This window comes from Bos mutus, chromosome 5, assembly GCF_027580195.1.
Source record: "Bos mutus isolate GX-2022 chromosome 5, NWIPB_WYAK_1.1, whole genome shotgun sequence".
Taxonomy (NCBI): Eukaryota; Metazoa; Chordata; class Mammalia; order Artiodactyla; family Bovidae; genus Bos; species Bos mutus.
Genome location: NC_091621.1, coordinates 31,927,336 through 31,941,616, shown reverse-complemented (window position 1 = coordinate 31,941,616; position 14,281 = coordinate 31,927,336). Strand labels below are relative to the sequence as shown.

The 14,281-nt window shown below is 35.5% G+C and overlaps 1 protein-coding gene across 3 annotated transcripts in view; it reads right to left on the bottom strand.

Moving 5' to 3' along the window:
• Positions 1 to 238: 238 nt before the first annotated feature.
• Positions 239 to 14,281, bottom strand: part of LRRK2 (leucine rich repeat kinase 2) — a 210,429-nt gene continuing 196,386 nt past the window's right edge. For all 3 annotated transcript variants that reach the window (XM_070370619.1, XM_070370618.1, XM_070370620.1), the window contains 4 exons: positions 5,314 to 5,466; positions 3,864 to 4,076; positions 1,955 to 2,022; positions 239 to 1,106 (listed from right to left, as the gene is read on the bottom strand). In XM_070370619.1, coding sequence (XP_070226720.1) covers positions 985 to 1,106; positions 1,955 to 2,022; positions 3,864 to 4,076; positions 5,314 to 5,466 — 556 coding nt within the window. In that variant the 3' untranslated portion in view covers positions 239 to 984. The remainder of the gene's footprint in view (positions 1,107 to 1,954; positions 2,023 to 3,863; positions 4,077 to 5,313; positions 5,467 to 14,281) is intronic.

The following is a 14,281-nucleotide window of genomic DNA, read 5'->3' as shown; positions in this document are numbered from 1 at the left end:
ATAGCTAAAGCTCCTTTCTGTTTCAGCAAACTGGAATGTTACATTCTTACCCCATGGTCTTGGTGGGAGTTGTAGAATTCTATAATTCTGAAAATAGTTTCTATTTTGACTGATGTAGAATTTGCAGGTCACAAATTAAGGAAAAAGATGAGTACTAATATTTGGAGTGAAGAAGATTGGGAACAAGTAGTCAATGGTGTGGTTTAGCACTTAAAATCAAAATTAAAATATAACAATATCACTTGAAGGACTGAACATTTTATTTACACCAATTATAAAACTTTATGATTTCATATTTGAAGACAGAGTTGCAATATAGGAAAGAGAATAGCTACATCTTTCTTGGATAGGAGGATTTTGACAACATGTTAGTTTCTTATCAGCACATTTTATGGCATTTTGTTTTAGATAAAGTTGTATGAGATGCATTGTTTACATCAGCAACAAAAATAACTCATGTTCCAGCAAAGGGCTTCATTAGTGCAAATTCAATGTCTATTTACAAGTATATATGATAACTGCATTTTAAAGCAATCTAAGAAGGAATGTATTAAACTTTTCTATTTTTATTCCACTTCACAGAATATATAGATGGTAATCCAGCAATAGACCTGTCTTAATCATAGAATGCAAAATAAACATAACCTTCATTATGAGTAACAAAACAAAAAATTATCCACTTTGTAAATTTCAGTATGAGTACTACAATCAAGTACTTTTTAGATTCCCTTTTATTACTTAATCCATAAACTTAATTAGGATATATAAGAAATATTACATTTAAAATAGTTCTTTAAAATATATTTTCACTGGTAACAATTTTGTACATTTTTACAAAATAAAATCTATAAACATTCCTTCATATACATATAGCAAACAGCAAGTAGTGGAAATTATTCTTTTATACATAAACATTTTTTAAAGATATTTACAAGAGAAGATAACCATTTTTCTATCCAAAGATAAAGATTTCCAATATCCCTCTTATTCAACAGATGTTCTTCTCATTTTTTCAGCTAATTCTTTTCTTACTTCTATATGTTTTTCTAAATTTTGCACTTCATGTGGAAGATTGATGTCCCAAACAGATAAGCAAGACTGTATCTCTAGAAAATCAAAAAAACAAATCATGTTACAAAGATCTGCCATGAAACATTTTTATCTTTTGTTAATTTATATTTAGCTGTTGGACCAATGTGTATGTGTGTATATATTTATGTGTGTGTGTGTGTGTGTGTGTGCAGTCATGCCTGACTCTGTGGCCCCATGAACTGTAGCCTTCCAGGCTCCTCTGTCCATGGAATTTTCCAGGCAAGAATACTGGAGCAAGTTGCCATGCCCTCCTCCAGGTCATCTTCCCGACCCAGGGATCGAACCTGGATCTCTTAATTCTCCTGCACTGGCATCTAGGTTCTTTAACATTAGTGCCACCTGGGACTACACACACACACACACACACACAATATACACATATGCATATAAAAGTAACATACTAAATTATTACCATTTATAAGAAATTATATTTGGAAAGTGTTTTAAAATACATTATAGAACTAACTACTAAATTTTAACAATGGACCTTTAGTAACATAAAACTTCATTTTCTGAAAGAATAAAGCTTTTTCAAACACTTTTCAAAATCAGACTATGATTTGGATAATACGGAGTAGGTAAGATCTAAGGAAAAATACCCATGTTGGGTTTGAGCTAGTTCTCATTTAATAGTGGTTGCTAGCTCTACTTCACCAGAAAAATATATTACACTGCTAAATCACTAAAACTTAATTTTGAAGATTTATTTCTAGATTATTTGAACTATAAAGAAGCTATCAATTAAAAATGCCTAAAGTTGTATGCATATGTAATATTTACCTAAATGTATAAAAACATAATATGTTATAATCATTCATGTCATTGCAGTCTGCTTGGAACACAGTATCCTATTAAACATTACCTTTTTGGTGTTGTGTACCTTCAGCACTTTTCCGGTTATACCCCAAAACCAGCATGACATTTTTAAGGCTTCCTTTATTAAAAAATAAAAGAGTTCTGTTAAAACAATATAATAAGTTGGACTTTAAAGAGTACAACAGTTCATATTTTAAGACACAAAAACCTTGGAAATTAACTTACAATTCCACTACTTAAGAGATCCCTCAACTGAGTTTGAACAAAAAATACTCTGTAAGGTGATGAACGAAAAATACTCTGCAAGGTGACCAGTACGTTTTTAAAGTTAGAAAATCTGATCTACCTTCTTGTTATGATTCTTATTGTGTGAATCTGAGAAAACAGCTTAAATTCTCTGCAAAATGGGCTCAATATTTATATATTACTCCTCCAACAAAAGCTATATATCAAAGAGAGAGTGTAAGTTCCTTTTAAAGGAATGTATTAAAGAGAGACAAATGGAGTTTTATGGTCTAGTGATGAGATTAGCTACTAAACAGTAACTAAGTTAACTCCGCAAAATGAAACAGCACACACAAAACTTTGAGGTAGGATGAAGCATGTATTTAAGAGGGGCTGAACTTTCTTCTGGAGCAGAAAGAGCAAAGAAGAATACAGCAAAAGACAAGGGTGAGAAAACTGAGGTGAAGCTAGATCATGCCATATATTGTATATTATGTTTAAATTATTTAAAAAATCAATTAAACCCATTGAAATTGCCCTTTAATGTCAGTAATGAACAACCATTTGGATACCAAGTACATACAAATTAAAGGATACAACAACCTTGGTGAGTAAGACTAGAGAGACAACCCCCCATACACCTACTACTTTGCTTGCATGGACAAGTGTCCTGGCAGTCGTTAGTCACTGCTGCTGCTGCTGCTAAGTCGCTTCAGTCGTGTCCGCCCCTAATTCTAACTTTCCTGCAACTCTGACACCTATTCATGGAAAATTTGTGAGACTGAAGAGAAACATTGGTCTGTCCTTAATACATTCCTGTAAAAGGGTTTACTGTTGTCTCCATCCTGTTCCAACATTTTTATCATTCATTTGCTAAAGTTACATCCATTGATGTTGTTCAGTAGCTAGGTCATGTCCGACTCTTTTGTGACCCCACGGATGGTAGCCCACCAGGCTCCTCTGTCCATGGGATCTCCCAACAACAATACTGGAGTGGGTTGCCATGGTCTCCTCCAGGGAATCTTCCTGACCCAGAGATCAAATTCACGTCTGCATTACAGGTGGATTTTTTTTACTGTGGAGCCACCAGGGAAGCACCAAAGTTACATAAACTCTAGTTTTATAGAACTTAAGCCCATTTTTGTGATCAACTCTGTATAAATACTAAGTCTATTCCCTAAAGCAAATAACTAGTCAAAATAAGAGTTAAGTGTGAGCATCATGTGCTATCATGATTTCTTCATAGTTGAGTAGAAAAGTAGGAACAACAGAAAACATAAAGTAAATAAAAGATAATGATTTCCCAAAATTTGTATATAGATTATGAAGTATATATTGCTATAAGAATATACACTGGTAGCAATATATACTGTACAAAAATATAAATTTATTTACAGAAAGAAAAACTAAATGGTATTCCTTAACAAGGGTAGAAAGTTTAAACTAAGATCAAAATAATCATCTGCTTATAACATTATATATTTTTTGCCTTAATTATAAAGAAAAAAGAGAAAGTAAGACCTAAATTTAGTGTTCATTTGAAATACCTGCTTCTCTTATGGGACTAAAAACATCTACTCACTTCATGCTTATAAGGCCCCTATTCAAAATATATCTTGCAAAATTTCACTATGAATTTCTGAGACACTTCATACAATGTTGGGAAGTGAAGAAAAAACATATTCTTATAGTCTTAAGAGAATATGAAAAAAGATTTAAAGGAAGTAAACTTGCCTAACTGTGCAGTCATCATGACTCTAACAGAATCACAAAAGTTGTGAATTATACGTATAATCCGACGAGTTGAAAGATCAAGGAGTAAGATATGGCCTCCTCCAGTTCCTATCCAGAGAGCAGTGTTCTTCTGGAGGCAGAGAGTCTTCACTCTCCCAGAATAAGACATTTTGTGTTTCAATTCCTTGCTTACTCTGACCAGTTCCTCCCTAAACCATAAAGAAAGCATGCATTAATCCTTTTTGTTCAAAAATAAAGAGATAAAATAAATGTGACTATATATACAGACACACACACATAATATATATATACAACATTTTGGATTATGAATACATGACAAGAATCATTACATATCATTAAAATTATATGAAATTTTGCTAAATATAGAATGTCAAATTTTGCTAAATATAGAACGTCAAAGAGCCACATTTTGCTACTTAAAGCATAAATTATCAAAGATAACACAACAATTGCCTCTCAACTTCAAGAAACTCTGAAATAAATAAGATGGATATAATTTTTATATATAACAAACCTATACAATGCAGCAAAAAATGAATAGTATCTGTTCAATATAAAGAAAAAAAGCATTACTTTCAACATTTTTTTCATGAAGTTTAAAAGTTATAAAAAGAAAATAAAAACTATAATCATCTACATGTAAAAGATATGAATCCAAATCACTGAATTTTTTCCTGAGCTAATGAATAATTCATGACAAAAATGAGGTATCCAGAAGTAAAAAATTCCAATAATTTTAGAACTCTAGGAAAGGACTAGGCAGAACTGTCAGGTCTTCCAAACAGAAATCTCCTCACCATCCAGAGAAAAACTAAAGTGTTAGTAAACTTTGAAATCTCAATTTACAGATATGGTATATAATCAAAATGTTCTCTAGAAGATAAAAAAAAAAATTCTATACAGTAAAACCAAAATAAAACTATATAGTAGCTAGCAAATAAAACTGGTGATGGTCCTGGACGCCAGCGGCAGCACACAAGGTGTGCGGGTGATGTGAAGTCTCCTACACACTTGAGCCTGGTCAGTCTAGCACATTTTCCACCCAGATTTTATATTGTTTTGTGACTTTTTCTTTGTAATACTTTGTAATAGACATGTAAGAAACCATGTCTATTATGATTCTATTTTTTTCCAAAGACGAAATTTGCTGGATACCAACAGATGGTGCCAAAAATTATTAACGATTTTGTTTCTAAATTTTTTTAACATTTATCTATTTAGAAGTATAAAGGAAGAAAAATAAGCCATAATTTCTCCCTCTGTGAAATCTGAAGGGTAAGGACAGTTCTTACAGGCATGAAATAAAGAAGCAATGACACTGTACCTACATTCAACAACACAGTGCACACTTAAACATTTGTTAAGCAGACAGGTCCCATAGTACTCTTTCCACAATAAAAGAAATTAAAGAAAATATTAATTTACTTTAAAAAGTGCACACAATCTATTAGTTCACAGAGTTTTTCAGTCTTCTTATCCCACACTTCCACAAATGGGCTATTTTTCTTAGCAACATAGAGAGCCGTGTCTACCACCACTGCTATGATGTTGGAATCACAGAAAGATGCATAGGAAAATCTAGAGGGAAAGAAAAGAATGTCATTTAATTTTTTTTTATTATTTTCAAATGTAATACAACTTCATATTAGCTCTTAATGCATATAAAGGATTAACACTATTTTGAAAAAGAAGCAATTATTTCATATTATCCCCTAACCATTCTGAACAGAATACTTTGATACTTCACCTACTTCTGGTTACTTCATATTTCTTCCTTGATAATAAAATTTAAATTTGCTTCCTATTTTATTTTCTATTTTATTAATTTCAGTTTTATCTGGTTATTTATAGAATATTATTTTATCTGAATATGTAAAGTATTTTGATGTCTAAGAAAATCATCATAATATCTGTAACTTTATAATACTGAAAAAAAATCCACATTGTCAAGAATGACTGGGATATTAAGGGTCACCCATTTACACTTAAAATCATAAGACCTTTAAATCCACCTTAGTGGCAGTCTTCAAATATTAAAATATATCTGCCTCAACACAAGCTAGTCAAGGTATGGGGAAAAAAATCCACACCATCATCCAAATATTAGAATGCAAATTGTCATTTTTCTTTCCCCTTTGAAAATAAAGGAAAATGACAGACATTTTTAAACATCTACCTTCCAACCTAGTATATTTGGCATTTCACAAACAGATTGGCAACCAAAGGCCCCATCTGCATGGCAAACTCCAAGTTGTACTTCAAGGCTTAATTTAAATGTCAGCTCCTCTCAAATTCTTCCCTGACTTACTGAAACAGACCAGTCATTCCTTTTTCCATAACTGATGCATTAAATATAAAATATTAATCTATAATGATATTACAGATATTATTAAATATAAAATCATATTCATTAGTATGTCCTGACACTACCCTGTCTGTTTGCCATGGTATCTTCCTAATTGGAGAGAGATATTAGACAATGGGTGACAACTTCTGAGAAGTGTCTGTGAAACTGGGTCCTAATCTCTTTCTGAAAATGAATATCTTTGAGAGCCTGATATTTATGGCCATTCTATCTAGTAAAGCACCTATATTCCAAATCTTAAAGGGAATTTTAGGGGGCTAATTGATACCATGACCTCATAACATTCTATGTAAAATACAAGAATGCGGGGAGGGGGATGCTTTTCTTCTTATATCTTCAGGCCTGTTTAAGTTGGTTAAAAGTGGAAATTACAGAATAAGAATGTGCATGTGTGCTAAATTGCTTCAGTCATATCTGACTCTTTGCAACCTTATGAACTATAGCCCGCCTGGCTCCTCTGTCCATGGGATTCTCCAGGCAAGAATACTGGAGTGGGTTGCCACTTCCTTCTCCAGGGGATCTTCCCAACCCAGCAATCAAACCCGTGTCTCTTACATCTCCTACACTGGGAGGCAGGTCCTTTGCCACTACCGCCACCTGGGAAGCCCAAGTGAGAATACGTTTAACCAAATATTTACCACATGCTAGGAAACAAATCTCCGGGAAAAAAAAAACAACAGAAAATCCTCATGCATGAGAACTTACCATATATAGCAGTGTATCTGAACTCTGACCACACTTTAGAATCACTTGAGAGTCAAACATAAATACAAACATGGGGGACCCACCCCAGTCTTAATTCATCTGCTTTAATTGCTTTGAGGCAGGTCTTGGGCATCAGATTATTTTTAGCTACCTAGTGGCTTCTAATGTGCAGCCAATTAAGCAGTATGTCTAGTGGTATTGAGAAAATTATTTTTAAAAGTACATTTATAAACCTTTGTGACAGCTATTGTGAGGGGAAATAACAAATACAATGGAAGAAAAAAAATCTAAGGCACCTAATTGCCACAGTGGGATCACAGACAGCCACCCAGAAGTGACTCTTAGACTAAACAGACAAGAGGCATAGTAGTCATCCAGAAAAACAAAGAACCATATGTAAAGACTGGAGTGAAAGGGAGCATGCTGTTTTCAAAACTGAGACAAATTCATTTTGGCTAAGACACAGAGGGTAAGGAGGTTGCAAAATATGAATCTACAGAGATGAGCAAGGACTAAATCATGAAAGTCTGGTAAGTCATCTCAAGGAACTTGGACTTCATGCAAAGGACATTGGAATATCACTGATCACTTCTCAGCAGGAGAGTGGCATCAGCTTGATTTGCATTTTAGAACAATCCCTCTGCCTGAATGTTGGGAATGGATTGAAGGGAAGACAATCAGAGGTTTGAGAACTCTCTGCTATTGTTAAAATGGCCAGGCCTTTGATGGTAGGTGGCAGCTTGGCCCATGGTAGCAGCAAACAGTAAGAAGTATACGTATTTGAGAGTCAAGAAGAGCATCAACTGGATAAAGAATTAGAAATAGAAGAATCAAGGATTTTCCCCAAGTTTCAGTCTTGGGCAATTAGATGGATGTTGAAAAACTAGGATATGCCCTGAGATAAAGATTTCTCACTTAAAGCTAATAATAACCATGATAATTATCTAACATTTATTGAGAGCTTACCAAGTGCTGGATCTCATATCAAGTTCCTTATATTACTTTTTATTCTTTAGTTTTTCAAGTATCTCTTTGAGACAGGGTACATTACCACCCTCAGGTTAGAGAGGACTGAAGATTTGAGAAGAGCTTGCCAAGTTCACATAACCAATACATGATAAAGCCAGATATGAACAATCTATGCTCTTATCCAAACCCTACACTGCTTCTCACTGAGGAATATGATGAATAAGAACCAACTGCAATGCTTTCGTTAAAACACAATTTAAAAAACTGAAACAACAAATTGGAACAAGGTTTATATTTTATTTTATTCTGCTTGAAATTGGTATAACTTTTCTTTTGAGGAAATGTCTGCATAATTATCAACTCTAGAGAGGACTTAATTCCTAAGGTTCATTTCCTACAATCAATAGTTAAAATTATCCACAGGGAAAGTGTGCAAGATAAGTGGAGGAGAAGACCCTGAGCCGACCTCTTCTCACAGGCACACCATCACAACTATTTGAAAAACAATCATAGATTAAAAAAAGACTAGAACCTACCAGAAAAGATCTTCTACAACCAAAAATACAAAGAAGAAATCAAATTGAGAGAGGTAAAAGGGACTGGGCCATGATATAGTCCAATCCAATACCCCCAGGTAGGCGCTTCACAAATGGGAGAATATTTACAACTGCAGAAGCACTCCCAAAGGAGTGAGAAGTTCAAACCCCACTTTAAGCTCTCCAACCCAGAAGCCCTGCACCAGGAAGATGAGCCCCCAGGGCATTTCGTATTGAATGGCAGTGGGGCTTGCTTTCGGGAGTCCCAGAGGGCTGAGGAAAACAGAGAATTCACACTTAAAGGGCATACACCACATAGTCTGGACTAGAAGGCAGAAGCTGGGTTAGGAGGCAACTGCAGCTCACCCAGGGGACACAGACACGGGCAGGCCAACACAAGCTTCAAGAAACCAGAGGCCACACAGCCAGATATTTCAGGAACCAGTCCCACCCACCAACAACATGCTCTGGGACTCCTTAGCCCTGAAACAAGAATCCAGGACTTGGTTCTGCTTTCCAGTAAGCCACACTAGCTCCATGACCTGGTTTTATCCATTGATGGGCAGGCAATAGCCCCTGGGTCTCCTGGACCCTGACTCCACCCACCAGTAACCCAGCAAAAGTCCAGGGCTCCCCAAAGTTCCACAATCAGATGCCTGATAACCCAGTACCACAAACCAGAGGTCATCTCAGCCTCCATACAAGGCAAGATTGAGCAACCAAATGGACCAGCCGACCAAGTTTAGCAGACTGCTCACATAGTCCATCAGCTGCAACAGAAAGACCCTTGCAGCCCTCATGGGGGAACCTGTAGAGAATATGGCACTGGTGATGAGAGGGGAATACACTGCTGAGAACAAAAGGTGTCTCCTGCAAAAGGCCAGTTCTTCAAAGTCAGAAAACATAACCAACCTACCAGATAAGTTAATATAAAAAAGCAATTTAGGCAAAATTAAGTGACAGAGGAACATGTTTCAAATGAAGAAACAAGATAAAACTCTAGAAGAAGAGCTAAGTAAAGTTGAGTTAGGCAATCAACCTGATAAAGAGTTCAGAGTAGTGATCATAAAAATGATCAAAGAACTCAAGAGAATTGATGCACAGAGCAAGACATTAGAAGTTTTAACAAAGATTTATAAAATACAAACAACAACCAAACAGAGATAAAGAATATAAGTGAAATTTAAAATGTACTAGAAGAAATCAATAGTAGATTAAATGATACAGATGAATGAATCAATAACCTGGAAGAAACAGTCGTGGAAATCAATGATGCTTAACAGAAAAAAAATAATAATGAAAGACATGAGGACAATTTAAGAGACTTCTGGGACAACATCAAGCCCAATAATATTCACTATAAAGTGAATAGGGGTCCAAGAAGAAGAAGAGAGACAGAAAGAAAGGAGCTGAGAGCATAATAGAAGTTATAACAGATGAAAAATTCCCTAACCTGGGAAAGGAAATATATAAATTCAGAAAGCAGAGTTCCATAGAGGATTAACTCAAAAACAAACATACCAAGACACAGTATTTATTTATTTAATTAAAATTATTTAACTAAAATAAAAAATAAAGATATAGAGATAATATTATAATAAAAGAGAAAAACAACAAATAACATACAAAGGAATTCCCATAATGTTATCAGCTTATTTTTCAGCAGAAACTCTGCAGGCCAGAAGGAAGTGGTATGGTATATTTAAAATGATGAAAGGGAAAAACTTAAAAATCAAGAATACTCTATCCAGCAAAGCTCTCATTCAGATTTGATGGAGAATAAAAAACTTCACAGACAAGCAAAAGCTAAAAAAGTTCAGCACAACTAAACCAGCCTCACAAGAAATGTTAAAGTAACTCTTTAAGTGATAAAGGAAGGGCCACAAGAAAATTGAAAATTATAAATTGAAAACTTCATCAGTAAGGGCAAACTGGTGCTAAAGATAGGAAAGCACCCACACACAGAGCTAGTAGTAAGGGTAAAAGACAAAAGTAGTAAATTCCTGTATATCCACAATAAGAAGGTAAGAGACATGCAAAGAAATTATATGTAAAATACGGTATCAAAAATCATAATTGTGAGGGGAGGAGAGTACAAATGCAAGGTTGATAAAATGTATTTGAAATTAAGAGATCAGCAACTTAAAACAGTTAAAGACTATGCCTGCTATGCAGGAGACCTGGGCTTGATCCCTGGGTCGGGAACATCCCGTGGAGAAGGGAATGGTTACCCACTCCAGTATTCTCGCCTGGAAAATTCAATGGTCAGAAGAGCCTAGCAGGCTACACCATGGGTTGAAAAGAGTCAGACACAACTGAGAGATTCTCACTTGTATTTTTTTCCATATATATTTCCACATGTAAAACTCACAGTAGTGACAAGCCAAAAGTCTATAATAGATACAAACAGAAAAAGGAATAAAGCACTAAAGATATTTATCAAAATACAAGAGAAAAGAACAAAAGAAGAAAGGAACAAAACGCACCTACAAAAACAAACTCAACACATTTAACAAAATGGCAAAAAGAACATACATATGAATAACTATTTTAAATGTAAATTGGACTAAATGCTTTAATCAAAGACAGAGTGGTAAAATGGATACAGAAACAAGATTTGTATATCTGCAGCCTACAAAGACTCAATTCAGATATAAAACTGACTGAAAGTTCAGGGACAGAAAAAGGTATTCCATGCAAATGGAAATTTAAGAATAGCTGGGCAGCGATACTTATAACAGAAAAATAGATTTCAAAACAAAGACTTTTACAGGAAACAAAGAAGGACATTACATAATGATCAAGGGATCATTCAAAAAAGATATAACAGTTGTTAATATATTCACCCAACATAGAAAAACCTAAATACATAAACCAAATATTAACAGAAATAAAGGGAGAAATCAACAGTAATACAGTAATAGTTGAGACCTTAACACACTACTTACATCAATGGACAGATCATCCATACAGAAAATCAATAAGGAAATACTGGCCTTAAATAACAAATCATACCAGATGAATTTTACATATATATAAACTGAAGCACATTCTATTCAAAAGCCTTTGAATGCACATTCTTTTCAAGTACACATGTAACATACTCTTGGATAGGTCACATGCTAGACCAAAAAATAAGCCTCAGTAAATTTAGAAAATTCAGTTCAGTCCAGTTCAGTTCAGTCACTCAGTCATGTCTGACTCTTTGCAAACCCATGAACTTGAGCACACCAGGCTTTCCTGTCCATCACCAACTCCTGGAGCCTACCCAAACCCATGTCCACTGAGTCAATGATGCCATCCAGCCATCTCATCCTCTTCCATCCCCTTCTCCTCCTGCCCCCAATCCCTCCCAGCATCAAAGTCTTTTCCAATGAGTCAACTCTTCACATGAGGTGGCAAAATATTGGAGTTTCAGCTTCAATATCAGTCCTTCCAATGAACACCCAGGACTGATCTCCTTTAGAATGGACTGGTTGGAGCTCCTTGCAGTCCAAGGGACTCTCAAGAGTCTTCTCCAATACAACAGTTCAAAAGCATCAATTCTTCAGCACTCAGCTTTCTTTATAGTCCAACTCCCACATCCATACATGAGTACTGGAAAAACCATAGCCTTGACTAGACGGACCTTTGTTGGTAAAGTAATGTCACTGCTTTTTAATATGCTGGCTAGGTTGGTCATAACTTTCCTTCCAAGGAGTAAGCGTCTTTTAATTTCATGGCTGCAATCACCATCTGCAGTGATTTTGGAGACCCCAAAAATAAATTCTGACACCATTTCCACTGTTTCCCCATCTATTTCCCATGAAATGATGGGACCAGATACCATGATCTTAGTTTTCTGAATGTTGAGCTTTAAGTCAACTTTTTCACTCTATATTTTCACTTTCATCAAGAGGCTTTTTAGTTCCTCTTCACTTTCTGCCATAAGGGTGGTGTCATCTGCATATCTGAGGTTATTGATATTTCTCCCGGCAAACTTGATTCTAGCTTGTTCTTCTTCCAGCCCAGAGTTTCTCATGATGTACTCTGCATATAAGTTAAATAAGATACTACACATAGAAAATCCTAAAGACACTGCCAGAAAACTAGTAGAGCTCATTAATGAATTCAATAAAATTGCAGGATACAGAAATCTGTTGCATTTCCATACACTAACAACAAACAATCAGAAAGAGAAATTAAGGAAACAATTCCATTAGCAACTGCATCAAAAAGAATAAAATAACAAGGAATAAACCTACCTGACCTGCCTCTTGAGAAAACTATATCAGGTCAGGAAGCAACAGTTAGAACTGGACATGGAACAACAGACTGGTTCCAAATAGGAAAAGGAGTACTTCAAGGCTGTATATTGTCACTCTGCTTATTTAACTTCTATGCAGAGTACATCATGGGAAATGCTGGGCTGGAAGAAGCACAAGCTGGAATTAAGAATGCCAGGAGAAATATCAATAACCTCAGATATGCAGACGACACCACCCATATGGCAGAAAGTGAAGAAGAACTAAAGAGCCTCTTGATGACAGTGAAAGAGGAGAGTGAAAAAGTTGGCTTAAAGCTCAACATTCAGAAAACGAAGATCATGGCATCTGGTCCCATCACTTCATGGCAAATGGAAGGGGAAAAAATGGAAACAGAGACACATTTCACTTAGGCTCCAAAATCACTGCAGATGGTGATAGCAGCCATGAAATTAAAAGACGCTTACTCCTTGGAAGGAAAGTTATGACCAACCTAGTAGCATATTCAAAAGCAGAGACATTACTTTGCCAGCAAAGGTCCAGCTAGTCAAGGCTATGGTTTTTCCAGTGGTCATGTACGGATGTGAGAGTTGGACTGTGAAGAAAGCTGAGCACCGAAGAATTGATGCTTTTGAACTTTGGTGTTGGAGAAGACTCTTGAGAGTCCCTTGGACTGCAAGGAGCTCCAACCAGTCCATTCTAAAGGAGATCAGTCCTGGGTGTTCATTGGAAGGACTGATGTTGAAGCTGAAACTCCAATACTTTGCCACCTTATGCGAAGAGTTGACTCATTGGAAAAGACTCTGATGCTGGGAGGGATTAGGGGCAGGAGGAGAAGGGGACGACATGGGGTGGCAAAGAGTCAGACATTTGGACATGACTGAGCGACTGAACTGAACTGAGGTGATAAAAGATCTGTACTCAGAAAACTCTAAGACTGATGAAAGAAACAAGAAGACAGAAACCAATGGAAAGATATACCATGTTCATGGACTGGAAGAATTAATAATGTCAAAATGACTATCCTACCCAAAGGCAATCTATATATTCAGTGAAATCCCTACTAAAACACCAATGGAATTTTTCACAGAACATAAAATTTGTATGGAAACACAAAAGATTTAAATAGTCAAAACAATCTTGAGAAAGAACGTAACTGGAGGAATCACAGGCTCTGACTTCAGACTAGATTACAAAGCTATGGTAATCAAAATAGTATGGAATTGGCACAAAAAAGACACACATATCAATGAAATACAAGAGACCAGAAATAAACCCACTCACTTATGTTCAATTAATCTACAACAAAGAAGGCAAGAATAAGAATGTACAATAGAGCAAGGACAGTCTCTTCAATAAATGGTACTGGGAGAAATAGACAGGTATATGGAAAAGAATGAAACATAGAAGAGTCTCTAACAACATGTACAAAAATAAACTCAAAATAGATTAAAGACTCGAATGCAAGACTCGATATCATAAAACTCCCAGAAGGAAACATAGGTTGAACACTTAACATAAATTGTAGCAATAAATTTTGGGGGGTCTGTCTCCTAAAGCAAAGAAAATAATAG